General features: G+C 43.7%; 1 protein-coding gene across 4 annotated transcripts in view; it reads right to left on the bottom strand.

The window, feature by feature from the left end:
- CRYBG1 (crystallin beta-gamma domain containing 1) overlaps positions 1–26,999 on the bottom strand; it is a 191,700-nt gene that overhangs the window by 45,029 nt on the left and 119,672 nt on the right. For all 4 annotated transcript variants that reach the window (XM_058734850.1, XM_058734847.1, XM_058734848.1 and 1 more), the window contains 2 exons: positions 9,525–11,140; positions 1,877–4,214 (listed from right to left, as the gene is read on the bottom strand). In XM_058734850.1, coding sequence (XP_058590833.1) covers positions 1,877–4,214; positions 9,525–11,140 — 3,954 coding nt within the window. The remainder of the gene's footprint in view (positions 1–1,876; positions 4,215–9,524; positions 11,141–26,999) is intronic.

Here is a 26,999-nt window from a genome sequence, read left to right as displayed (position 1 = left end):
AATTTTGCGCTTGAGAGAAACACTCAAAAATCTTATGATTTCTGAGCGCTATGTGCTGATTCAATTTTGTTTGTTTACAGCAGTGGTTCTCAAAGCGTGGTCCCGGGGCCCTTGAAGGATCCCCAAAAACCTTTCAGGAAGTCACTGAGGTCAAAAGTGTTCTCATATTATGAGAACACTTCTTATTAAGAAGGGGGGATTTTCCTTTTCAGTCTCTTTCTCTCACAAGAGCATGGTAGAATTTTCCAGATGGTCCAGGACATGTGATGGTATAACTTCTCTGATGCCTTAATAGAAGGTGCTTGCGTGTTCTCATGACTTAAACTCTTCTTAGTATTAATTTCTTTTCTTTTTTTTTTTTTTTAATATTATCGTCAATTTGGCTAAAATACAGTATAAACGGTGTGCTCCTGGTTTGGGGGTAGATTCCTGTGATTCATCGTCCACACACAACATCCAGTGCTCATCCCAACAAGTGCCCTCTTCAATGCTCATCACCCATTTTCCCCTCTCCCCTATGCACCCCCCCCCCATCAACCCTCAGGTTGTTCTGTGTATTTAAGAGTCTGTATTTAAGGTTTGCCTCCCTCTCTGTTTGAACCTATTTCTTCCCCTTCCCTTCCCCCATGGTCTTCTGTTAAGTTTCTCAACTTCTATATATGAGTGAAAACATATCTGTCTCTCTCCGACTTATTTCACTCAGCATAATACCCTCCCAGTTCCACCACGTTGCTGCAAATGGCAGGATTTAATTTCTAATGTAATAAATTCCAATAAGCAGAACCCATATGGACAAAAGCTCTTTGGTGTCCTCAACAATTTTTAAATAGGAAAGTGTCCTGAGACCAAAAAGTTTGCAAATTTTTGAAAAGAGGGATCTGAACTTCCACAGGATACCCAACCGTACATTTTGAAAGAGCTTCCAAAATTATATTCTATGACAGGCTCGAGCCGAAGGCCATGCAGCAAACAGAAACGTGCCGTACTCCCTGTAAAATGAGGAAGGGGGCACAGGATCGGAATTGACTGGCTGTGCGAGGCGGCCAGAACAGAGGTCCGCTCCAGTTTTGGGGCTAGCACAGCTGCCCTGTGGAACTTACATTCTGCCTTCCTCATTCATGGTCTTCCCTCCACTTGAGCATTAAGTGAGGTAACAGAAAGACACATTCACACCAAAAACTCAGTAAAGAAAACAACTTCTGGAAATCAGGTAAAGGAAGATGGAGAAATCATAATTGTTCCTCAAAATCCTGTTCCGCTGCCCTCTCTATCACATTGAGGGAAAGATTCAGTGCAGACCAAAAGCCTTTATGCTTCCACACCTTTGTAGGAAAAAATGTTTCCCTGATGAAACTTCCAAATAAAGAGAAATTAGTTCCTGGATTATACGGGATAATCATCTATTGCTACTTATGGGAAGAAAGAGTGAATCTTACATCGCAAGAGAAGGGATTAGGAAGATTTCTTGGTGGGGGCTTTTTTCAATAAATGAAACAGCTTTACAAATATTCAAAATTCTAAGTACAACACGGAGCATTTTTACGCAGAACCAGGTAAGAGAGAACATCTGGTCTGTCTCTGAACTCTCAAGGTACCTTACCTACACCTTTCAGAATACAACATATAAATTCATTAGCTTTAAAACATTTGTAGCTCATTTTTCCTGCTACACTACTAAAACCTTGAAGACAGAATCTAAGTACCCTTCTTCCTCCCTAGCAGTCTCTTCTACACATAGTAGGTTTTCAATGTGATAAATGAACAGCAAACTCTCATTCACACACATACCCATTTGAAAGAACACAAATGGCTTGTCATCTCTCTCTCCTCTCATTTCATAAACACCCCCAATAAATGGTAATATGTTGCTACTTACGGTTGGATCTGATAATGACATTGCAGAAAAAGACACGCTTGGGTCAAACCGGCCAGATTTGAAAAGACCCATCAAGTCTGTGTCGCTATTTCCATAGTTTGGCAAGTTTGACTTAAGAACACTTTCGACATGATTAGCTTTTTCCAGATCATCGCTGTTCTTCAGTTTAGAAAATTCAGAAAATTTCATTTCTGGCAAGTGTGGATTGCTTCGTGAGCCCAGATCTTCGTTGGCTTCCTCTTTTGGCAGGTATTTCTCCATGTAGCCTGGACTTTTCAAACCCAAAGGAGACGGATTTGTGGTGTTGAAGTTGAAGACCTTTACGCTGTTGGCTGGAAGGTTTGGCTGTTCTTTGTCTGAACCGCAGGGCGGGGCACCCTCGGCCCCGGGCTGCAACGGCAAAGACCGAGAAAGAGAACTGTTCTGAGAAGCACCGAAAGATGTGGTCATAGTACTGACTGATGTCACAGAGGGAGAAAAGATTTTGTCGTGTGGTAAAGAAGATAACATGCTTGAGAAGAGTGCACTTTTTTCTAGCCTAGATCTCTTAATGCCCCCATTTGTAATCTCTTTGTTCTCTTTGTCATTTGTTTCTGGAGCCAGCAGAGGTTCGTCTTTCCCATTAGTGTGAGCGTACAAGGACTTGAAAAGAATACTCTGCTCGGTGGATGTACGTTTGGGCCTCAGTTTGGATTTTGTGTCAAGGTTCTGCATCAGCTGTAAGGCCGGTGACATTTCTGGCTGGTTTTCCCTTTTCTTCCCCAAACCAAAGGTAAACACGTTGGGATCTAACACCTTTTCCAAATTGTCCTCGTGAATAGGAGGCATGACAAAGTGAGGGGCAGGAGAGTTTGGCACCCTGGACTTCTTTTTCTTCTGAGGCACACAGACCGTGCTGTCCATCTTTTTGATAATTTCAGTGAATTTTTCCATATCGGAAGAAGAATCAAATACACTATCATCGCTACCAGCAGAAATGTTCAAAAGACTGGCAGGGCTGTCCTGGCCATTCACAACATTCCGATGTGGACTTTGAGCAGCTTCTGAAGGATTTCGGTCAGCGGAGGAGCTGACGGGGCTGGATTCAGTCTTCAGGGCTCTTCTGTTGCCCTGACTTTGAGCCTGGATAGGCAGAGTTTTCTCTGGTTCTGGCGGCATAACTTGTGGTCCAGATTTCGCTGCGTGTTCCTCTTTGCAGTGAGTGTGTTTGGGTGATGTGCTCTCGTTGCCCAGAACTTCCTCTTTCTGGGGAGCACAGCTTGCAACAGAAACCACTTCAAGTTCATCGTTGTGGCAACTTGGCAACTGTGCTTCTCTAACTGCAGAGATCTCTGAGAGGACCTGGGGGCCTACATCCTGGGTGTTCTCCACGGGGAGCATGAAGGATCGGACCTGGACAAGGACCTTGGACGGACCCTCGGTGCCCACGGCTCCCGGGCTGTGCTCTGTGGACAAAGGAGGGCTTGCTTCTCCTCCTTCTCCTGCAAGTTTGGAGGGGGGCACGTTCTCCTCATTCTTCTGTGACACGGGCAGAACACACCCATTATGGTTTCCTGACACTTTTAGATCAGTGCATGGAAAATTGCTCGTGGTAGCTTCAACACATGTGTCTTTGGGTGCAGGCTGTGAAAGAAAAGGCCCGTTAGATGACTCAGCTGGGGGCTGTGAGTCAGAAAACGTATCCTGGGGTTTTGGTCCGGCTGTTGGAGGGGACTCTTTGGTATCAAGAAGGGCGGGAATGTCTTCTGCTGGATCAGTCATATTTTTGAGTACAAGTCTTTTGCTGTCTGCAGGCTTTGAGTCATCCTCTCCTAAGAGCTTGTGGTCCTTAACAGGAATCAGAGCAGTAACCACTGCTTTGGAAGGGCAGCCAGCATCTGTTTGCACATCTGCTCTATCACCTTGGGTAAGCGGACAACCAAGAGCTTGACCCTCGGCGGGCTCGCCTCCCGATCCTCCTGCACGGGGGCTCCCGGCTGCTGGTGCAATCTCCTCTTCAGTAACTTTGGATTCTGCAGAGGTTTCCTTCACCCGCATACCATTCTGGTGACTACTTGGCATTACTTTCTTTTCGGATTGCTCCATTTCCTTGGCTTTTTTGGCTAAGTTCAGCTTCGCCCTCCCAACAAATGTTTTATTAGAGGCAGGAGTGTTCCTTGTGCCTCGAATGTCAGCATGTCTTGGACTACTGTTTGCCCGTTTGTTTTCAAACAAGGAGATTTTGTTGGCAGTGTTTCCTTTATGAACTGGCTGGCTAAATGGATTATGCTCATTTCCCAAGCCGTCAGGATTCTTAGGGGTTTTAAGATTTAGTTCCACATGTTTGGGCTTGGCAGGGCTGCAAAAATAAAGCAGGGAGATAAAGTTATTGGCCTAGTTTTAAAAAGTGAACATACCAATTTATTCCAAAACCAACATCTTTCTGGTATAGAACATTTGTTTTTTCATGAGACTATTTTTTTTAATGCTTATTTAATTTTGAGACACAGAGAAATAGAGCACGAGTGGGGGAGGGGCAGAGAGACAGAGACACAGAATCTGAAGCAGGCTCCAGGTTCTGAGCTGTCAGCACAGAGGCCGACGCGGGCCTCGAACTCACAAACCGTGAGATCATGACCTGAGCTGAAGTCGGACGCTTAACCGACTGAGCCACCCAGGTGCCCCTCATGAGACTTTTTTTTAATTATTATTATTATTATTATTTTAACCTCATGAGACTATTTTTAAACAATCCTAAAGACTCTATCAACTACTTTTATTCTTTTTAAAAAAAAATTTTTTTTAACGTTTTTATTTATTTTTGAGACAGAGAGAGACAGAGCATGAACGGGGAGGGGCAGAGAGAGAGGGAGACACAGAATTGGAAGCAGGCTCCAGGCTCTGAGCCATCAGCCCAGAGCCCGATGCGGGGCTGGAACTCACGGGACTGGGAGATCGTGACCTGAGCCGAAGTCAGACGCTTAACCGACTGAGCCACCCAGGCTCCCCTTTTTATTCTTTTTTAAAGTTTATTTTTGAGAGAGACAGAGACAGTGTGAGTTGGGGAGGGGCAAAGAGAGAGGGAGAGTGAGAATCCCAAGCAGGCTCTGCACTGTCAGCATAGAGCCCAACGTGGAGCTTGAACTCAAGAACCATGAGATCACGACCTGAACCGAAACCAAGAGTCGGAGGCTTAACTGTCTGAGCCACCCAGGTGCCTCACACTATCAACTATTTTTAACAGATGTTTTGCTTCTGTATGATTTAACTAAGAAAGTCTGGAGGTAGGAGGTTAGCAAGTTTATCAAGTACCTAGTAATGTGAGCACAGTGCTCAACACTAGAGTCTGAAGACATCTTAGGGCCTGAAGAACATTAGAATGAATTTAAATATTTAATGTACTCCCTTATTTTAAATATGTAAATGATTTTTACATATCATTGTAAACATCAGTTGAATATTTTCATTTCATCATAACTTTTTAAACATTATTTCACAAAGCTAGATTATAAAAATATTTATTATTTACCTCTTTGGATATTTTATTCCCTCCATCTTCCTTCATGTAACTTTATTCTGATTATATAAGTGTGTTCACTACAGAACGTTTGGAAAATATAAAAATGAAAAATCACTCACAATCCTACCACTCAATCTCCCTGTTAACATTTTAGTATAATTCAGAATTGTATGTATAGTAAAATATTTTTTAACAGAATTGGGATTATTCTGTTCATAGAGCTTCAGATCTCATCTTTCAGAAAAAGATTAATCTTATATTTCATATTTTTAACACTTTTTAAGTTACTAACAATTTGAAAAGTTTTTTATAACTCTACATAAAAGTTTCATCATATAGATGTACCATACTTTACTTTCATTACTCAATTGTTGGTTTTGTCATCATTTTTTGGGCAAAGGGAGTTTCCCCTTGCTCTATAAACTATTACTTTTCTTGGTTGTAATTACCCTCTCGTGGAAATCAAAAATCTTTGAATGTACATACTGTCTTCTTTCTGAGAAACAACATGTTCTCTGCATGACATTAGCCAGCTCTGGTCCTAGCTCATAACACTAATTATCTGTGTGAGCCTGGTCAAGTTAACTCACTGGACTGGCTACCTTCTCTATCTGCAAAGCACAAACGAACTAGATAGTTTAGAACAGAGTTCCTCCCTGTACCCCACACACCCCAAGTTATGGCTGAAGGAATTCTTGGAGTGCTCTTCAACGGCTACAGTAGGGACCATAGAGACTGATGAAAGGGGCTGCTGGCCAGCCTCACTCCTTTCAACCAGAATCATTTCTACTTATCTGCTTCATACAGCACTTTTATATAAGCTTTCCTAGAAAAATGGACTCCAAAGCTAAAAACAAAAAAATGTCTAAACCACGGGTCTCGTGGTTTATAAAACGAAGAGATACTAACCACTAACAATCACTGACACAACTTGAGAAACATTGTGCTTGCCTAATGTACAATTTTATACATTCTCTTTTAAGACAAGGAAATTAAAGCCTAGAGAAGGTAGGTATTTTGCCAGAAGTCACACAGCTAGTGAGTGACAGGGTCATAATTTGAAACCAGGTGTTCTGGCTTCAGATGCCATGCTCCTGACCACTCAACTCTTCTGCTTCTCCAGACCTCAGGGACCAAATCTGGTCCTTCCCAGCTTTACATATTCAAGAAGTTAATGAATTATCACGAGATCTATAAAATTAAGCCATCATATTTTGGAGGCCACCTTGATAATGAGAATACAAAGTAGAGAAGCACTGAAATCTCATGGTGCCTCCACATGGATTCACTGGCCTTCAGGAAGGAGGAGCCTTTTGAAGGAACAGGCAGTAGGACTTTGGGAGAGATTCCTTATCCTTTGGGACAAAATGAGAAGACTGAGGGGCGCCTGTGTGTCTCAATCAGTTAAGCATCTGACTTTTGATTTTGGCTCAGGTCATGACCTCATGTCAGGCTCTGAGCCGCTGACAATGCGGAGCCTGCTTGGGATTCTTGGTCTCCCTCTCTCTCTGCCCTCCCCCGTCCCCTCTCAAAAATAAATAAATAAACATTACAAAAAAAAAAAAGAGAGAAGACTTGAGAAGTTCTTCCCAAATACAGCATTAAGAATTTAGGCTTTATTTTTAGGAATTTTATTTAAATACTAAATTTGATATATTCTTTTAGGCATTGCTTTCCCCTATATCTATCTCCATAAGATAGCCAGGCTCCCTCATGGTGGGCCCAGATCTTAAATTGAAAAGGAAAATTAACTTATAAGCACTGCCTCGAAGATTAAATTCTAAAGCCAGTGGATTAGAAAAGCAGAGTTTACAGATGTCACCAGTTAGTGAGGGATGTTCACATACCAGGAAATACACATTTTAAAAATTCTCACAAATCAGCTCAAGGAACAAACATCAAAGTAGATCTTGTGATGTAAATGGAAAATGCTGCAGGTTAGACAACTACCTTAAGGACAGGAAACACATCTACATATTAAAGATTTACACCAAGATCAAAATATATTTTACAACCAAACTTTCTGTGCTATTAAGTTCTGCTACCACGAGTCACTACAATTAACCTAGCTCAAACTGATTAAAAGGAAGGCTTCTGTAATTCATGTTGTAATGCCTTTATTATAACGTGAGAGGGGAAAATCTGGTGTCTAAAAGCTGTGGCTAGCAGAGGAAAATTCTCCATATTCTAAACATACCACTGTTAAGAATCACAACATTTAACACTTGGTAGAGACTTGAAGATGCAAATTTTCTAAAAGCATCAAGAAACATGCTGCTGCACAGTCATCTTTCAGGGAATATAAAATAATTTTAACACTTCAGATGCAAATTGTTTTTAAAAATAATCTGAGTAACATCTCTTCTTGAAATACAATCAGAGGAAAAAAACTGGAAAAAAATCCATCAAAGAGAAAAAAAACTAGAAGGAATTAATTTCCCATTTCAATAGTTTGTCGATTCACCAAGTGCAACGCCCTGTGGAAAACACAAATAAGCCAAATGCCTGACAAAGGGAAAGTTTTAGGTAGAAAATAATCTGCATGGAGAAAAAGACATGTGGTTTAGTTCTTGTACAGTAAACATTACTTTTATAAGAGTTTCATTATAAGATCTGTGAGTTTCATTATAAGATCGCTTCCCAGGTTTGTTTACTCCTGAGCAGTGTAACATTTCTGGTTTTTCCACTGGTGTTTTCTGATTGGAAGACCAGTAAGGGTAAGAAACAGCTACACACACAACAACTCTTCTCAGGCTCACCCTTAGGAGGTCTGAATGTCCGTCACACTGGCCTTCTACAAATAATTGGCATCATTCACTCTGGTTATTTCTCTGACACAGCCGTTACAGAATAAATAGCTGACTTTATCAAAGGTCTCCAGGGTGGCAGCTGGTGAGGTAGCTCAAATTACTCATTAAGCAGGTTGTCCCTCAAGTGTTTACCAAACAGACCTCCTACTCTAAAGCTTATGTATCCAACAGTTCAAATAGAATGAAACCCATTCGGTTTAAGCATCAAAATGCTGTGAAAACACAAGCTCTTTTAATAAAGGTGTAAATGCAGGAAAAACTTGGGGAGTTTAGATGTTTATTTTTCACAGGTGTGAACTGGGAGGTGAGGAAGTGAGAGTATGGCAAGGGGAGAATCTTGAGTTCTAAAAAGAGCCCTCCCTACCCCATCCACCTATACAAACCATTTAGCATCAAGGCGCAACAAGCCCATCTCCAGAAAGCCAAGAGTGATTTCTTCGGGCTTTATACCTCCCCAGCCTTTACAGCCAGCACCCCACTTCACAGTTCCAACAGCTATCACCTCATAGAGATATTTATCTGTGTCTTGCCCTGCCAGAGTGGGCCATAAACTTCTCAAGGGCAATATACTGAATCATAGTATCAGTTTTTCCCCATAGTCCCTGGCACCATACCATGCACAGAAGGTACTCAATAAATATTTGGGGGGGGGGGGGCGGAAATCAATGAACTTAACAGCAGGTAGCCAAACTGTTGTTGAGCTTGATCCTTCCGATGTGTCATTTTAACAGTCTCCCAGTAAGAACCTGGTCCTTTCTCCATTTCAATAACTAAGAATTACTTGTCAACCTGGGGGCAAAAACACCTCTCTCAACTCCCGAATATTCTAAGAAGAGGACTTAGAAAAAAAATTTTTTTTTCTTTCAAGCTGCACTAAATTCCAGAAAAAGTTATGTGAATTATCTTAAACTCACCCACGTCAAAGCTACTGGGTCATAGTGAACATAAGAGTGTTTGCTCCATGTTTTCAAATTCACTGCATAGGCGTCAAGAGTGCCCTATCCAAGAATGCTGGTGTACATTTTGAATAAAGATTTAGCTCCTGTCAGGCCAAGCAGTCTTCTTTCAGTTAATTATGTAAACATCCAGCCTCAAGAGATTTTTACATTCATTCAGCTTAAATCTACCAAAACAGTTAATGAACAACCCAGGAGGCTCCCAAAGTGCCATCTTAAACTTCGTTAACTAGCCCTTCACTTCTTTCCAACACAGAGGGGAAAGTTCAGTGCCGAGAGAGAGCTCTTCCACAAACGCAAAGACCCCGAGGCCCCCGGAAACGCCCCTCGGCAAGTGAGCTGAGACCCACAGCTCCACCAGGCCCCAACCCGCCGCTACTTACAGGGTCACTTTAGTGGTCACCGTCGACCTGCCCACACCGAAATGGTTCCTGGGCTTCAAGCTCTCGGCGTCAGAACCACCGGCCGACCTGCCCAGCTCTTTGCTTCGACTTGCTTCTCCCCGGCCGTCGAAGTGGTTGGGGAGCAGGCCCCTCTTGTGCTCGGGCTTGATCTCCGGCAGCAGCGAGCTGCTCTTGACCGTGAGCTCGCGGGGGATGACACGGGCCGCCTCCTCCCCGTTGTCCCCCGCGGCACCCTTGGCGGCCGGGTCGGGCGCCGGCGCCCTCTTTGGGGGGGACTCCTTGGCGGGAGCCCGAGGGCCGCCTGCAGGCGAGGTGGGCGCGGCCTCGGGGACCCGGCTCTTGCCCCTCCTCTTGGTGGGAGACGAGGCCTGCGGCGGCTGCTTGCCGCGCTCCGACTCCCCGCGGAGCTGCCCTCTGGAACCGGGGCTGGGCTTGGACTCCGCGCTCGCAGCAGAGGCAACGCCCCCGTCGGGGGCCGCCCGCGGAGATTTCACTTTCTTTTCCGCGGAGCCGTTCTCGGTGGCCGCGTTTGGCGCCACCTCGTAGTCGAACACCGCGTCGTCCCTGCCCGCGCTGTCGGGCGGCGCCGTGTCGGCCCCGGGGGAGTCGGTGGATTTCTGCGACCTTCTCCGCCTGCCCGACCTGCGGCCGCCGGGCCTCTTCTCCATGTCGTCGGAATCGCCGAAATCTTCTGCCCCCGGAGTAATCGCCACCGGCTCGTCCACCTGTGCCACTTCTGTCTTGCTCAAGTAGATGTCCAAAGTTAACACTGTGGCGGGATGGGTGCGCTCGCCAGGCCGGCAATGTTGTCCTTGGGTCCCGGCTTTGCCGTCTGCCTGCGCTGAGCCAGCGCGGTTCCCCTCGCCCTCCGCCGGTGGGTCACCTGGAGGAGCGGCCGCGTCCTCGGGGGAGCGGCTGCGCGTGTCTTGGGGCCCCACAGGGACTGCCCCGGCACACACACGGGGGGCTGTGTCGGTGGCCTCCCTTAGTCCAGCCCCGGAACTCTCCCTGGTGGGCGACCCCGGCACACTCTTCGCACCCTGGGCTGTCTCCTGCTGGAAGCCAGTGCCCGGTGAAGCGTCCTCCGCCGGGCTGCGGGCCAGCGTCTCTGCGTTCTCTTGCCTGGAGGAATTCTCTGGTGAGGAATGCAGCTGCTTGGCAGCGGTGGTGGCACCTGGGAAAGACTCTCCCTCTGCCTCCAGAGGTTCTAATTGGAGTGAATCACATTCATGGCACTGCTGCCCAGCCGCCGCCGCTGCCTGGCTGCTCGTGCAAGGTGACAGCTTGGCGTCAGGGGGGTCCACCTGTACACAGGTCTCCGGGTGCTCCTCCGACCCCTGGGGCTTCTCCTGCGGGGAACCCTCCTCATACGTATCAGTTTGCTTTGGTTGGTTGCCCAGAGGTTTACTCTTCTCATTCTCTCTTTCTGGGGGGTTGGAAGAGGCTACATCTTTGGGAGACACTGATTTGGCACTGGAGCTGGTGGGACTCTGTAACCCGTTTCTGCTGGTCCTTCTCCTTCCTGCCGTGAACAGATTGCCAAGTTTCCCCAAAACTGGCTTCCTTTTGTTTTCTTCTGGTGGTTGTGCTCTGGACTGGAAAATAAAAGGGATTGGGGGAGAGAAACTATAAAAAATCTGGGTTTTCCCCTCTTTAATAGTAAGTACATAGCAGAACTACAAGCCAAAATGGTAACAGACCAGTCTCTGATTGAAAATTAAAGAGTTATGTTTTTGTTACATTTATTCCAACAAAATAAACCCAGATTTTACTTTTTTAATTTTTCTTAAGCCCCATGATGTGTTTGGCACTACTTAGAATAACATGTTCTTCAACTAGGTCTTGTGTTTTAAATAAAAATTGGGGGCGGGGGGCGGCCCTTGGGTGGCTCAGTCGCTTTAGTATCCGACTTCGGCTTAGGTCATGATCTCACAGTTCCTGGGTTCAAGCCCTGCGTCAGGCTCTGTGCTACAGCTCAGAGCCTGAGGCTGCTTCAGATTCTGTGTCTCCCTCTCTCCCTCTCTGCCCCTCCCCCGTTCACACTGTTTCTCAAAAATAAATAAACGTTAAAAAATTTTAGAGAAAAATTCGTAAGGTCCAAATAATCACCTACACAAAATAAACAATTGACTCTAGCTTTTGCTTTTTACCTCCTTCCTCAATAAAGCTGCAATTTCAAAACTGACATGCGTGACTACAGGACATCAGTAAAGACACTAAAGTATCTTAAGGGGGTGTTTTTTTTGTTTTTGAAACACCTCCTTTCTTTTTGTAGTAAGGAAGGAAAACCAGGAAAAAGCTCTAGCAGTCCTTTCTAGAACAGAAGGAAGCCGCCTGGGTTCAATAGAACTGCAAATGAAAGCTCTTAGGAAAACCAGGATTCTGGCACCTGGGCCCGCCCATAGCCACACCTGAGGTTCCCGGAGGGGCGGGCCTGCACTCCTCCAATGGGAGAAATAGGCGGGCATTCAAACGCCTGCTGGTTTCCCCCTCTCCCCCCAAAGCCATCGGGCCGCTTTGGCCTTCACCCGAAAGGCCTTTCCCCCGCGGGAAGTTCCTAAGAGTGCAAATACGGGGTGTACCTGGGGAAGGAGGACGACCACTTTCGCATACCCTCCCGTCTGGGTCCGGGAGGCGCCGGCGGACAGGAGCGCACCTGGCTCTGTCCACGCGGATCTCGGCCGGGGGCCGGGCCCTCACTGCGGCCCAGGGCTTCAGACGCGAGTCCCGGAAGCCGAGTCACCCGTGGGAAGGGGTCTGGGCCACCAGCAAAAATCACCGCGGGTTCCGGGAAGCGAAAAAACGGGTGCCTCTTACATAGCGTGGAGCCAAAGGGCGCTCACCTGGCGCCTGCGCTGGAAGGGGAGGGCGCTCGAAACAAATCAATAAAAGGAAACCTGCCAGTAGGCGCCGCGGTGGGGTTTGCCCCACGCGGAGAGGGTGTCCGTGGGGCACCAGGCGGGCAGGAAGAGAAGGAGGCCTCCCTAGGAAAGGGAGAGAGTTCCGGACGCTAACCCGGCCTTGGCTCGTAGGGGAGGGCGGGGTGCTCCGCGTCAGGATCCCACTGAAACCAAGACCACACGTGTGGCTACAAGAACTTAGGAATTACCTCTTCCATTAAAAACCCAAGAGCTTAGCTTGAGTCCCACCCACCAAGGCGAACATTCAGGGCAGTTTTTACAATATTGACTGTTTACCGAGAGGTTCCGGAATACCTCTTCAGCTCCATTTCCTTTGCCAGTGAACTTTGGAAGTGGTAGGAAATAGGAAAGACATTAAGATAAACCATGGATATTAACATGGTCGACAAGTACGTATTGAGACAGTCGCGGCAGAGTAACATGTAATTCTGCAACAGCCTAGTTAGGTGCTGGTACCCCACGGTAGAAATGAGGTAAGCAAAGCTCGGACAGCAAAGAGACAAAGAGCGGCGAGGGGGGTACTCCTTCAGCTTCACCACCCAGACCCGTTTCAGAGGACGCGGAGGTGCAGAGGGCACTCCTGAGGTAGAGTCAGCCCAGAGAAAGGGATTGAATGCAGGCCATACACCTCCTGAGGAAGTGCTCATGAGTCACGTTTACTGACCAGCCCTGAGCAGTTCTTTGGTTTGAGAAGCACCTGGCGGGAGCTTTGGACCGAGCTAGCTGCTGCAGGAGGAAATGGGTCCTTGTTGCAGCAACTGGGAGATTGTGTGACTGAATTGATCCGCTTCTAAAATCTAACCAGATTTTTATTAATAATTCAATCCTACAATGGTTATATAAATAATATAAGAAGGATTCACTGTGTAATTTAAGAAGAAAATAAACATCCCAGCTACCTAAGGAATATATTTGGATTCTTACTACAAGTCAAAAGAATTGCGTGATACTTATTTATTTTTATTTTTGAGAGAGAGAGCGAGCTGGTGCGAGCAGGGAGGGGCAGAGAGAGGGAGAGAGAATCCCAAGCAGGCTCCATGCTGTCAGCACAGAGCCCCATGTGGGGCTCGAACTCTTTAATGGTGAGATCATGAGCCAAAATCAAGAGTCAGACTCTCAACCAATTGAGCCACCCAGGCGCCCGGCCCCTTTATTTATTTATTTGTTTATTTATTTACTTATTTATTTATTAATTATTTGAGAGGGAGAGAGAGCAGGAGAAAGGGAGAAAGAATCTTAAGCAGGCTCCACGCTCAGCATGAAGCCCCACATGGGGCTCAACTCCACAACCCTGGGACTGTGACCTGAGCTGAAATCAAGAGTCAGATGTTCAACGGGCTAAGGCACCCAGGCGGCACCCCAGTATTACATGATTTTTAAACATAATTCATGCTTACTAAGCCCTTCTTAGGTACTAGACACTTAAAAGGAGATTTACATAAAGTCCCATCTAATCTTCCTAACAGCCCTTGAGGTAGGTACTCTTTTTATGCCCATTTACCAAGGTTACTTTTCGCTGCCCAAAGGTCCACAGCCAGTAGTCTTTCTGACTCTGGAGATGGAGTGCTTTGTCACTGTTGCCTGAAGAGACCTTCAAATGTATCCTAAAGACGTACCCAGGAAAAAAGGTTTGAGTCTGTGGGCTCACTGTTAGCCTGTCTCAAAAGAAAACCGTTTAGTTTATGTATTACTCTGTCCTGCCAATCATGTTGTAATCCATCTTTCCCATGGAGTTGAAAGATGCCTGATCAGCAGTCCTCTCTGCCCAGTGCAGGCATTTTTCATTTTTTGGCTATAGCTGCTTTTTTACAAAACCGGTTGTTCTCTATAACTCAGCCTCAACAACTACTTGACTCCTCTTCCCCTCAGAAGGGCAGCCAATTTATCACCTGCCAGGCTGTTGTTTTGTGTATTGAACTTCCTAGAACTGTAGAGTTTTGTTTGTTTATACATGAAGGTTCACAGAAGTTTAATTCATAATTGTCAAAAACTGGAAACAAATATCCATCAACTGTGAATGGAGAAACAAATTGTGGTACATCATACACCAGAATACTACTCAACAATAAAAAGGACTGAACTTCTGAAGTGTGTAATGACACGGATAAAGCTTAAAAATGTTATGCTCAGTGAAAGAAGCCAGACTCAAAACATTACCTACTGTATGGTTCCATGTATATGCTATTCTAGGCAATGCAAATATAATATATAATCATAGAAAATAGATCAATAGTTGCCGGAGGGTAGGGAAGGGGTGGAGGGGTGCAATGTGACTACAAAGAGACACAAAGGAACTGTGGGGGTAATGGTGATGTTCTATATCTTAAATGTGCTAATGGGTACACATATGTACATAGCTTTCAAAACTCCTGGAATGATACACTTAAAATGGGTACAATTTTTTATATATAAATTATATCTTAATAAAGATGGTTTAGGGGGCGCCTGGGTGGCGCAGTCGGTTAAGCGTCCGACTTCAGCCAGGTCACGATCTCGCGGTCCGTGAGTTCGAGCCCCGCGTCGGGCTCTGGGCTGATGGCTCGGAGCCTGGAGCCTGTTTCCGATTCTGTGTCTCCCTCTCTCTCTGCCCCTCCCCCGTTCATGCTCTGTCTCTCTCTGTCCCAAAAATAAATAAAAAACGTTGAAAAAAAATTAAAAAAAAAAAAAGATGGTTTAAAAATAAAACTTTCTGGGGTACCTGGGTGGCTCAGTTGGTTAAGCATCTGACTCTTTTTTTTTTTTTTTTAATTTTTTTTTAAATGTTTATTTATTTTTGAGACAGAGAGAGAGACAGAGCATGAATGGGGGAGGGGCAGAGAGAGAGGGAGACAGAATTGGAAGCAGCTCCAGGCTCTGAGCCGTCAGCCCAGAGCCCGACGCGGGGCTCGAACTCACAGACCGCGAGATCGTGACCTGGCTGAAGTCGGACGCTTAACCGACTGAGCCACCCAGGCGCCCCAAGCATCTGACTCTTGATTTCAGCTCAGGTCATGATCTCATGGTTTGTGAGTTTGAGTCCCAAGTTGGGCTCTGTACTGACAGTGCAGAGCCTGCTTGGGATTCTCTCTCTTTCCCTCTCCCTCTGATTTTCCCCTGCTCACTTTCTCTTTCTCTCTCAAAAATAAATAAATAAACTTAAAAAAAAAACAACTACAAATTAAACTTCCCCATGAGAAACAATCCATCTGGCTCAGGAGCACATTTCATAGTTCTTGGTCAACAGGAGCCTCAAGTCATTTCAAGAGCTAGATCCTTGTTTACAGCAGAATGCAGCCTTGCTCCAGGAGCCAAGCCCCTCAGTATCTCCAGCATATGTCTATGCAAGGCACTGAGCAGAGTTCAGAATGAACTGTTCATCCTAAGTAAAGTTCACAGTCTTTGAGAAAATCTTTGAGAAAAACCCCTTAAAATAGGACATACATTTCTTTTCAGCCAGGGATTTTTCTTTCCTCATGGAGGAGAATATAAGCATGGCAGATGGAAGGTGAAAAGCTAGATGGCCTTCGAATTGTCCAGAGAATAGTTACCTTCTCACGTAGGAGTCTGCACCTGGAGTAGTAAAGGTAGGATGGGACCTAGCACTTACTCGCTCAACCTCCATAATAATCTGTTGGGGAGGGGTGTTTTGCAAAGAGGCCATGAGGACCAATCAGTTTTCATCCTGCTCTCCTCGGCTGCTCCCCAGGCTCTCCTCCCTGCAAGGTCAGGTTGCTGAGGGTTCTTGGGCTGGGTGTTCACAGACTACAGCAGAGCCCTGCAATCCCAAGACCTCCTTGGTGGTTAGCTCTCTCTTGTGCACTCCTGTACACCTTATTTAAGGCAGTGTGCACACCTCACTGTACAGAACCTGCATTTGGAACCCACACCTGATAAGGACGAGAGCTGTCCACAACAGGACTACCTCAGAGATGGCCCATGGGTTGTGTGCTAAGGCTTGTCTTACAGTGCTCCTGTTGGCTAATGTTAAATGTGGCTCATTAGCGACATGTGTAAGCATCTAGGACAAGCCCATACTCCAGCAGCGAGTAGAGGCCCAGGCAGCACTGGCTGCAGGGCTGTTTTGTGATCCCCAGCCTTGGTGTGGCAGCACCTGCTATCAGCAGCTGCTCCTTCGTAACGCCACCCTGTGTTATTACCTGTAATTTCAGAGATCTTGGCAATCTCAACTAGTGGGGGACAAAAGGCCAGGGAATACAGGATAAATTGTTAATATACTACAAATTGTTAACGTACCAAAATGTCTGGACATACAAACAAAACAGTGTGCTTATCCCCCACCCCTCACCAGCCACCTGATTGCCTATTGGAGTCACTGCTTTAAATTTAGAAGTAAGTACTTTACCTGAAATTATGTTTGGAGTTTGAAGAAAAATATGTTGAGCATATTTTGTTATTATTATTTTTATGTTTTGATTTTATTTTTGAGAGAGACAGAGTGGGAGCAGGGGAGGAGCAGAGAGAGAGGGAGACACAGAATCCGAAGCAGGCTCCAGGCTCCAGGCTGTCAGCACTGAGCCCGACGCAAGGCTCAAACCCACGAACTGTGAGATCGTGACCTGAGCTGAAGTCGAATGCTTAACTGACTGAGCCATCCAGGTGCCCCACCCAATATGTTGAGCATATTATTTGAAAATGTAACTAACATACTGTTTAAAAATAAGTCTTTCAGCAGTGTGGAGGTTCCTCAGAAAATTAAAAATAGACCTACCCTATGACCCAGCAATAGCACTGCTAGGAATTTACCCAAGGGATACAGGAGTACTGATGCATAGGGGCACTTGTACCCCAATGTTTATAGCAGCACTCTCAACAATAGTCAAATTATGGAAAGAGCCTAAATGTCCATCAACTGTGAATGGATAAAGAAGCTGTGGTTTATATACACAATGGAATACTACGTGGCAATGAGAAAGAATGAAATATGGCCTTTTGTAGCAACGTGGATGGAACTGGAGAGTGTGATGCTAAGTGAAATAAGCCATACAGAGAAAGACAGATACCATATGGTTTCACTCTTAGGTGGATCCTGAGAAACTTAACAGAAACCCATGGGGGAAGGGAAGGAAAAAAAAAAAAAAAAGAGGTTAGAGTGGGAGAGAGCCAAAGCATAAGAGACTGTTAAAAACTGAGAACAAACTGAGGGTTGATGGGGGGTGGGAGGAGGGGAGGATGAGTGATGGGTATTGAGGAGGGCACCTTTTGGGATGAGCACTGGGTATTGTATGGAAACCAATTTGACAATAAACTTCATATATTGAAAAAAAAAGAGGAAACATTCAATAAAAAAAATACATACAACAAAAAAAATAAAAATAAAAATAAGTCTTTCATATGTTTCCCACCTTTTTGTTGCCCAGTGGAATATAGGCCCCTTAAGAGCAGGAAAAATGTCCTGTCTTTATTCCCATGGCTTAGCACAGGGACTTATAGCTAGAGGTGGACATAATGTATTTGCTGCTACTAGAATTAGGAACATTCCTTCTCCTTTCCGAAACAGAGTTACCAAAATTCTTGTAGATAAAGTAGAAGCATGATTAGATCTAAACAAAACCAAAACAGAATAGAAATCTTTTTTGCACAAGACTTAGTGTGGTCAACAATTTGCAGCTCTATTCTGCCCATGTGAAGATTCCACAGGGCGATGTAGCTGCTGGCACACAAACTTCCATTTCTTCAGCTTTACTGCTGGCTGCCAGCCCAAATCTGACTTGAGAAGGCAGATCAAGATCTTTTACATGTACTCACCTGTGCCTCCTACCAGAGCATGGTCACTGATGTAGAAAAGTAACTCTTTTTTGGAACACTTGTGACTCCCTAAGCACTCACTTTGATTTCTGAAAACATGCCTTAAAGTAGCTCCTTTAGTTCAGCCACAATGAGGAATGAGTCTAATGGACAGTATTGTAAATGATAGGATGACATGTTACTTTGATAATACCTTAAGTTCTCAACACATGTGTACATGTGTTTGCATTGGTGAGGAACTTTTTTCTGATAGGTTAAAAAAATAGTTTCAGTTGTGAGGCTTAAAAATATAGGGACTTAAGGGGCACCTGGATGGCTCAGTCAGTTGAATGTCCAACGGTTGATTTTGGCTCAGGTCATGATCCCAGGTTGTGGGACTGAGCCCTGCGTCAGGCTCTGCACTGAGCATTGAGCATGGAACCTGTTTAAGATTCTTTCTCTCTCTGCCCTTCCCCGTCTCATGCTCCCTCTCTCTCTCTCAAATTAAAAAATATATATATGGGGATTTAAGCTACTTCAACTTTTAAAAACCCTTCAACTTTTTTTTTTAAGTAGGCTCTGTGTCCAATGTGAGGCTCGAGCTCACAACCCTGAGTTTAAGAGTCACATGCTCCACTGACTGAGCCAGTCAGGCGCCCCACCCTTCAACTTTTAAAAGTAAAAGCAAGGATCAGAAAATTCCATCCCATAAGCAAGAAATACTTTGAAGATGTGGAACAACTAAAGAACAAAGATGGAGGGTGGGGAAGGGGAGGGAGGTGAAAAAACAGAGAAACGGTCAAATTTGGAGGGACAATCTGAGGTAGAGTTAGGATGCAAGAAAGAGAAACACACAAAAAGCAAGAAAGACTTTCATGAGGAGATATTACTGAGGAGATATTCATGGGGAGATATTATATTCAATGAGGAGATATTACTCTCTTTTCTTACAACTTCCAGGATGTTCATGCTAAAGAGTTTTAGAAGTAAAATGAAAATCACGTTTTCCCACGATATATGTGCATATATCTGAGCAACATACATACATATATGTGCGTGTGCGCACGTGTGTGTGTGTGTGTGTGTGTGTGTGTGTGTATGTGATATCTGCACATATCATCTGAGCCTCAGAACCTCAGACAGATGAAGTTACATAAAGGGAGGATCTAGATATGGGTCCCTGATAGTACAGACCTAGATTGCAACAGGCATTTCAAATGACCTACTCTCCTCTATCTCCCCATTTTGTGTTTTTCTTTTCCCTATTCCTTGTGCTAATAAATATGGCTCACTCCAAACACACACACACAATGTAAAAGAAGAAATGTTCACATAAATAAACTTTGACCTATTGAGCACTGAAACTTTTCATTTTAACTTTTAAATAAATATTTTTCTTTTATGTGTTGTACAGTTCCCTCCCTCAGAGTATACTAAATATAATCTACTACGTAATGATTCTGGAGACAGAACTATGGACCCAGGTTATCCCATTTGTGCTATTACAATGATTTCTTCCAGGGCTGTCATAATGAGTGAAGGCTAAGGCTTGTGCTAAATGACCCACAGACTGTGACAGGTTTAGTAATAAGCAGGCCTTTTGCCAAAAGACATGTGAAATTACTGCATCCGACCACTTTTGATCTACAGTACGACTTCATACAGTGCAACCCGTAATACTTTACATTAGGCCTCAGAGTCTGTCTCCATTGTCACTGATCCCCTGTCTCTCAGGGAGGATGCTTGGTCACCCTGCACAGTTTCCAGTATTTGTCAGCACTCCCAATGCCCACCCACCCTATCTCTATGGCTCATTCTTGTTCTCCTTGTGTGTGTGTGTGTGTGTGTGTGTGTGTGTTTTATATCTCTTCTCTGTCCATTCAACTTCCAGTGGTATGTACTTCTCTACTTTCTACTTTTCCTACTGTGCCACTTTGAGCCACACAATGACCACATCCTGTTGTATAAAGTTATAGATCTACCACTGGGTCAGTGAAGTGACAGCATGGCTGTTTTCTACCTTTCAAGTGTAACAATGTCCTGAAACGGAGGCATTATTGAACATGAAAGCCATCATTAATGAAACAATTAAATGTTCATTATTCCAAAAGCATTTTATATTCTTCCAGAGGGTTTTATGAAGTAGTGAAGAGTTTCTTTTGAAAAGGAGATTCCCAGTTCCAGTTAAGAATTGACCTTAGGGCATTCACTGTTTGACAGAAGCAGAGTGAAACCTAATTGTTTAAAACTACAGGTATTCGATCAATCAGAAAGAAGGATAAAATCATAGAATGTTTAAATTCTAGGATCATTTAACTCATTCATTCCACTAACCGTTATTGAGAGTCCACTTTGTGCCAGAATTTTCTCCTTACCTTAAAGAAGCAAACCACAATCCAAAGATCCTAAGTAATTTTCTTAAGACACAAGTCAGGCTTTCTAAAGTTAGCTCAGTAATTTTTCCCATTTGAGGTTATAATATATCATTAGAAAAATAAGATTTTATTTACTAGAATATGATGTATATACCACTTTTAGGAATGTCTGACTGCATACAGTATGTTACACCTGTATGATGTGCTTAGTTCTAGGCTTTGCAATTCAAAAAAGGACATGATACAGTAAACAGCTGATAAGCTCTCTCTTATTATGGAGTGCTGTTTTTAGAATCAGGGAACTCTGTAAACAGTGGATATTGTTTGCTCATCCTTCCTCACCCCTCTCTGTGCCCCAAACCCTTGACCACAATAGAATATAGAAACTGACTCCTTTAGGGGCACCTGAGTGGCTCACTGGGTTAAGCATCCAACTTCGACTCAGGTCATAGTCTCACAGTTCATGGGTTCAAGCCCCATATCAGGCTCTGTGCTGACAGCTCGGAGCCTGAAGCCTGCTTCAGATTCTGTGTCTCCCTCTCTCTCTGCCCCTCCCCCACTCGTGCTCTGTCTCTCAAAAATAAATAAATGTTAAAAAATTAAAAAAAAAAAAAAGGAAGAAACTCCTTTACCCTTTGGCTTGGGTTTGGTCCAGCCAGTGGAAGGCAGTGATGGGAAATCAAGGGGAGGGACCGGGGTGAGGTCACGTATTTTTCTTTTCCCCATCTCTCCCTCTCCTATTGTGCTCTGCGCAGGTGTGGCCAGGTTTGGCCATGGATTCTGTCAGCAGCCTTCCCTGCAGCCATACTTCTCTGCAGTTCCCAGTCAGTGACTGCTTCCTCGTCTTGCCCCTTCAGGCCTAGGATGGGAAGGATCTCAACTGGTGCTGGCAGGGGAGTGCTTCACTATCCTCTGCTTAAGGTAAAAACAGGTTTTCTGGGGCAGAAAAATTTTGAGAGATTTCTTTAAGAAAAAGAACCCCAGGGGTGCCTGGGTGGCTCAGTTGCTTAAGCGTCCGACTTTGGCTCAGGTCATGATCTCATGTCATGAGTTCGAGCCCCGTGTCAGGCTCTGTGCTGACAGCTCAGAGCCTGGAGCCTGCTTTGGATTCTGTGTCTCCCTTTCTCTCTGCCCCTCCCCTGCTTGGGTGTGAGCTCACACGCATGCTCTCTCTCTCAAAAATAAATAGAACATTAAAAGAAAGAAAGAAAGAAAGAAAGAAAGAAAGAAAGAAAGAAAGAAAGAAAGAAAGAAAGAAAGAAAGAAAGAAAGAAAACCCCAAATTCTGGATTACAGATTTAGGGACAGGATTTTAGAAGAGGCCAAGTGAGCAAAGAACTCGGAAGCTTAAGCTTCTTTCACTTCTCTTGGTTTCCTTAACACCTTTCCCACTCTTTGCCAACAGGCCTTCATTATTTTCCTCAATTACCCAAGTGCTCTGTTCCTGGGCTGGGGTCTTCACTAACACTGTGTGCCCAACCATGGGTAACAAATAACTCACAATGTTTCTTTATGTGTAAATTTGATCAAGTTTTTCTTTTTCTCTCAAATGCGAAGAGAATGATAATGCTGAATTAATTTGCTTTGTAGTAGAGATATTTAATCCTAATTTGGTGAATTTTTTTCCTATGCATAACATGTAACTAAGAAGAGACTGAAGAATTTGAAATTTATCGTACAGTATTTCTTACTATCTCTTGGACTGTATGTATATCTTGATTAGCACAAACCACCGATTAGGCAGTTCCTAATTGGAGTAAAGAAGCTTAGCCAGACTGGAAAATGGAAATATGCTCATTGTGAAGTAGTCGAATTAGTTCCTTTTTAATTGACCCAGAACCAACCAACCAAACAAACAAACAAAAAAACCAAACATGTTCTTTATGCAATCTAACAAGAATGACTTGCACAATTGCTCAGGTCAAAGATCAAGAATAAGTACTTTAATACAGAGAACAGATTGGTGGTTACCAGAGGAGAAGGGGGTGAGGGAGGGCCAAATGAGTGAAGGGTCACAACTGTATGGTGATGTGTAGTAACTAGACATAGGGTGGTGGCCACTTTGTGGTGTATACAAATAGCAAATTATAATGTACACCTGTAAGTTATGCAATATATACCGATTTTACCTCAGTTAAAAAAAAAGCACTTTAAACACTAGAAAACTATCACTGAGGCTCAGGATCTAAGTACTCAAATCCCAAGGAATAATCTTCAGTTAGCCCATCCATATCTGAATGATGTGATAAGGGCACAGGGAATAAGTTGGAGAGAAGAGGAGGAAACAGCCCTGGAGAGGTTTGACGCAGCATGCCTGCCCCCCTCCACCAGGCACAGCTAACAGTCAAGTCCACTGTAAGGTGAGGGAGATCAGGAAGCAAGAAGGAACTTGGAGGTGCCAGGTCTATGAAGAATGAAGCCTCTCCAACACAGCACTATGACTCTAGGCTGTCTATGAGACTTCTAGTGACCTTGAGACTTGAGATTAGTTTAACCACATTTAAATGTATGGCAGAAAATACTGGAGTTATTTCTAGAAAATGGAACAATCTCAGTTTTTCCAGTTAATAATCATTTCTCCCCAAATTTCTCAGTTTTCCATAATTTCTAGTGAGAATTATTGACTTCCTGGGCATTACATTCCAAGTTAAGAACCAGAATGCATGCTTTCATGAAAAGAACTCAGTTACTATATAGGGATCGAATCATTTATCCTCTCAAAAAATTCCTCTTCTGTCATACAGGATTACTGAGAAATTCACATGAAATGATATATGTGAACATGCTTTGAAAAGCACAAAGTGCCCTAAGACAGTGGTGGCTGGCATAATTGATATTTTGCTGATGTTTCATGACCCAAGTTTAAATTATGGAAACTAAGTAAATAATGAGATCACTTTATGGTTCTCAGGTGGTGAGACAGAGATGAGAAAAGAGACCAGATGCAGTTCCTAAAAGAGCTAGCGTGTCTCCAGAACTGGGCACACCATTCATGGCTTATGAGTGCTCATCTTTGTTGTGCCATGACCAGAATAAAGAAAACAAACAGAAGTCTACTCCCCCCCCCCCTTTTTTTAAACTTTTCTCCCCAGATCATAATGTATAGAAGAAGACACACAACTAGGTAGAGTGGACAGCTTTGGGTCACCCGATGTAAAACTGAACCTCACTTTCTATAACCTTATCCTCCTTTCTTTTTCTTCATAGCACTTATCATTACTTGAACTTCACTTCATGTTTATTTGTATAGTTTATCATCTGCTATCTTTATGGAACATAAGCTGCACGAGTACAAGAATGTAGTTTTGTTTGCCACTGTGTCCCTAATCCTTTCTCAATGCATGGTACCAATAGGCACTCAATAAATATTTGTCAAACGAATGCATCAACCTTATTTTCCAGAAATCCCTTACTTACCCACCGATCAATCAGAGAGAGCCAGACAAGAGTGAGTAGTGGAATGATAAGTAGTTGGAGGGCAATGAGTTATTCCTGAAGTCCTCAGCAAGCAATCCTCAGACAAGAGCAAAGCCCTGTCTCTAGCTTCAGTCCCCTTCTCAAATGATTCCTCCCAAAATCCAGGTTCTGAAATACCCATCCTCTGGATTTTTTTTGAGGATCAATTGAAATGTTTGTAAAACATCTAGCATAATCTCTGGGGAAGAAATGGATGGAAAAGGGAACCTTAGAAAATAAAATTAAAAAAAAAGAAATACATATTCATATTTGAAAGTCAGACTCTACAAGCAAGTACAATGAAGAAAATATAAATTAGCTTTCATTTTCCCATCCCAAGATACTATTATTATTATTTTCCTTTCCTGGCTTTTTTTAAAATTCATTCACTTCTTTTTTAAGTTTAATTTACTTATTTTGAGAGAGAGAGATGGTGTGCACGAGTGGAGGAGAGGCAGAGAGAGAGGGAGAGAGATAAATCCCAAGCATCCCAAGAGAATCGACAAGAGAGAAATCCCAAAAGAGTCGACGTGGGGCTCAAACTCACAAACAGAACTGTGAGATCATGACCCGAGCCCAAATCAAGAGTCAGATGCTTAACTGACTGAGCTACCCAGGCACCCCTCTTCCTGGCCTTTTTTCAGGGCATTATACAGTATCACTTGATAAAAAGCTTTTTCATATATTGTTTTTTTCACTGAATTCATGCCAATAAATATACATCTAAAATAGTATTTTTAATGGTTACATTCAATTCCATCATGTTAATGTACTACAATTCCTGCAGTTGTTCATTTATGTTATTTTCAATGCATTGCAGGCTGCAGAAAGCATATCTGTAGCTTATCTCTACACATATTCTTAATTATTACCTAGGATACGTTCCTATTCAGTAATCAAGGGAATGAAAAGACCATAATGAGACATATTTACACACCCATCAGATTGGAAAATAATTACAAAGTGATACATCCAAATATAAGAGAGGCTGTGGAACAATGGGAACTCTTCTACACTGGTGATTGGAATATAATTGGTGCCACTACTTTGGAAAACACTGTGGCATTATCTGATAGAACTGAAGATACACAGGTCCTGTGAACAAGCAAGCAATTCCTCTCCTTAGCACACTCTAGAGTAGCAGTTCTCAGAATTTTGGTTTCCGAACCCCTTGACACTCCTAAAAGTTAAGGCCCCCAAGAGCCTTTGTTTATGTAGGTTATATCTATCAATACCAATAAGGGACACCTGGGTGGCTCAGCAGGTTAAACACCCAACTCTTGATTTCGGCTCAGGTTATGATCTAACAGTTTCACGAGTTCAAGCCCCACACTGGGCTCTGCGCTGATAGTGTGAAGCCTGGTTGGGATTATCTCTTTTCCTCCCTGTCTGCCCCTCCCCCTCTCTCCCTGTCTGCCCCTCTCCCGCTCACACTATCTCTGTCTTTCTCAAATAAATAAACTTAAAAAAAAATCAAAACAAAGACTAAAACTGAGTAATGAAATCCAGCAATACTAAGGACACCTTCTATTAGCTGGCAGAACAAGACATCCTTGCACATCATGTCACCTCTGGATCTCCTCTGTGGACTTGTGAGAGCATGAGAGTGAAAGGCCAATGACATTTCAGCATTGTTATGAAAATAGTTTTGACATTACAGTCTCCCCAGAAGATGTCGGGAACCCCCAAAGATCCTCACACTTTACTTTGAGAACTTCTGTTGTCCAGAAGCTTGTGAACATTGTTCCAGAACAAGTGCAAAGAATGTTGATAGTAGCATTGCTTGTAATAGCCCCCAACAAAAAACAGACCCAGATCCCACGGATGGTAAAATGAGTAAGTTAACTGCGGTACCTTAGTACAATAGAATAGTCCACAGCAATATAAACGAGCCAACTTTAGTTGCACACAACCAATGGATGAATTTTATAAATATGAGTTGATCAAAAGAATCCAGACACAAATGAGAACACAGTACATGATTCCATGTATATGAAAGTCAAGAAGAGGAAAACTGATTTGCATTGTCTTGGGATATAGTCATAGGTGGTAAAAGTATACAGGAAAGAGATGTGATGGTTATAACAGTTAAGGTAGTGGTTATTGCTTATGGTAGAGGTCCCGTATTTAAAATTTTGATATTTTGGGGTGCCTGGGTGTCTCAGTCAGTTAAGCATCCGACTTCAGCTCAGGTCATGATCTCACAGTCTGTGAGTTTAAGCCCTGCATCAGACTCAGTATTAACTTTTATTTTTCAAAATATTGTAATAAAATATTATATTAAAATATTATTTGACTGTTGAGTTTTTTGGCAGCCCTTAAACTTTGCTTCTGAAGTGAGTGCCCCATTCCCCTCAACTTAGTACTGGCCCTGGTGGTGGGGTGGGGAGTATGACCAGAGAGACCCAGGGGAGACTTAAGATGAGGCAGCAATGTGTTACATCGTGACCTGCACTTACTTTTACAGGTGCTTGTTTTATAATTATTCATTATACTCTACATTTGTACTTTCTACATTTTTCTGACACACGCTGTGTTTTACAATAACTAGGTAAATATGCATGTCTTTGCTAATGGCACTGAACATGTTTCATATACTTATTCTTTGGGACTTATTTCAGCTAACATTTCTTAAGATTGCTTAAGAATCTGCCACATGCCATAACAGTCTTGTGAGGTGGTAATTGTCATCCTCATTTTCAATTTGAAAAAACCGTGGTGTGGAAAGTGATTTGCTCAAGGTCACATGTAGCTGGTGGGATCAGAAGATGACTGACAATGCCTGCACTATTTCTCTCCTTCCGTTTCCTGCTCTGTTCCTTTTGGCTGCATTTGACTACCACACACACACACACACACACACACACACACCCTTAAACCAGACCAGGGAGAAACCAGGAAGGTCACTTTAGACAGAGAAAGAGCTGGGAAGCAAAGCGTGCTGCTAAGGAAGGTGGGGAGGAGGAGCAGGTGAAGGA

This window comes from Neofelis nebulosa, chromosome 6 (assembly GCF_028018385.1).
Source record: "Neofelis nebulosa isolate mNeoNeb1 chromosome 6, mNeoNeb1.pri, whole genome shotgun sequence".
NCBI lineage: Eukaryota > Metazoa > Chordata > Mammalia > Carnivora > Felidae > Neofelis > Neofelis nebulosa.
The sequence above is the reverse complement of the archived record's forward strand: the minus strand, read 5'-3'. Positions and strand labels throughout refer to the sequence as shown.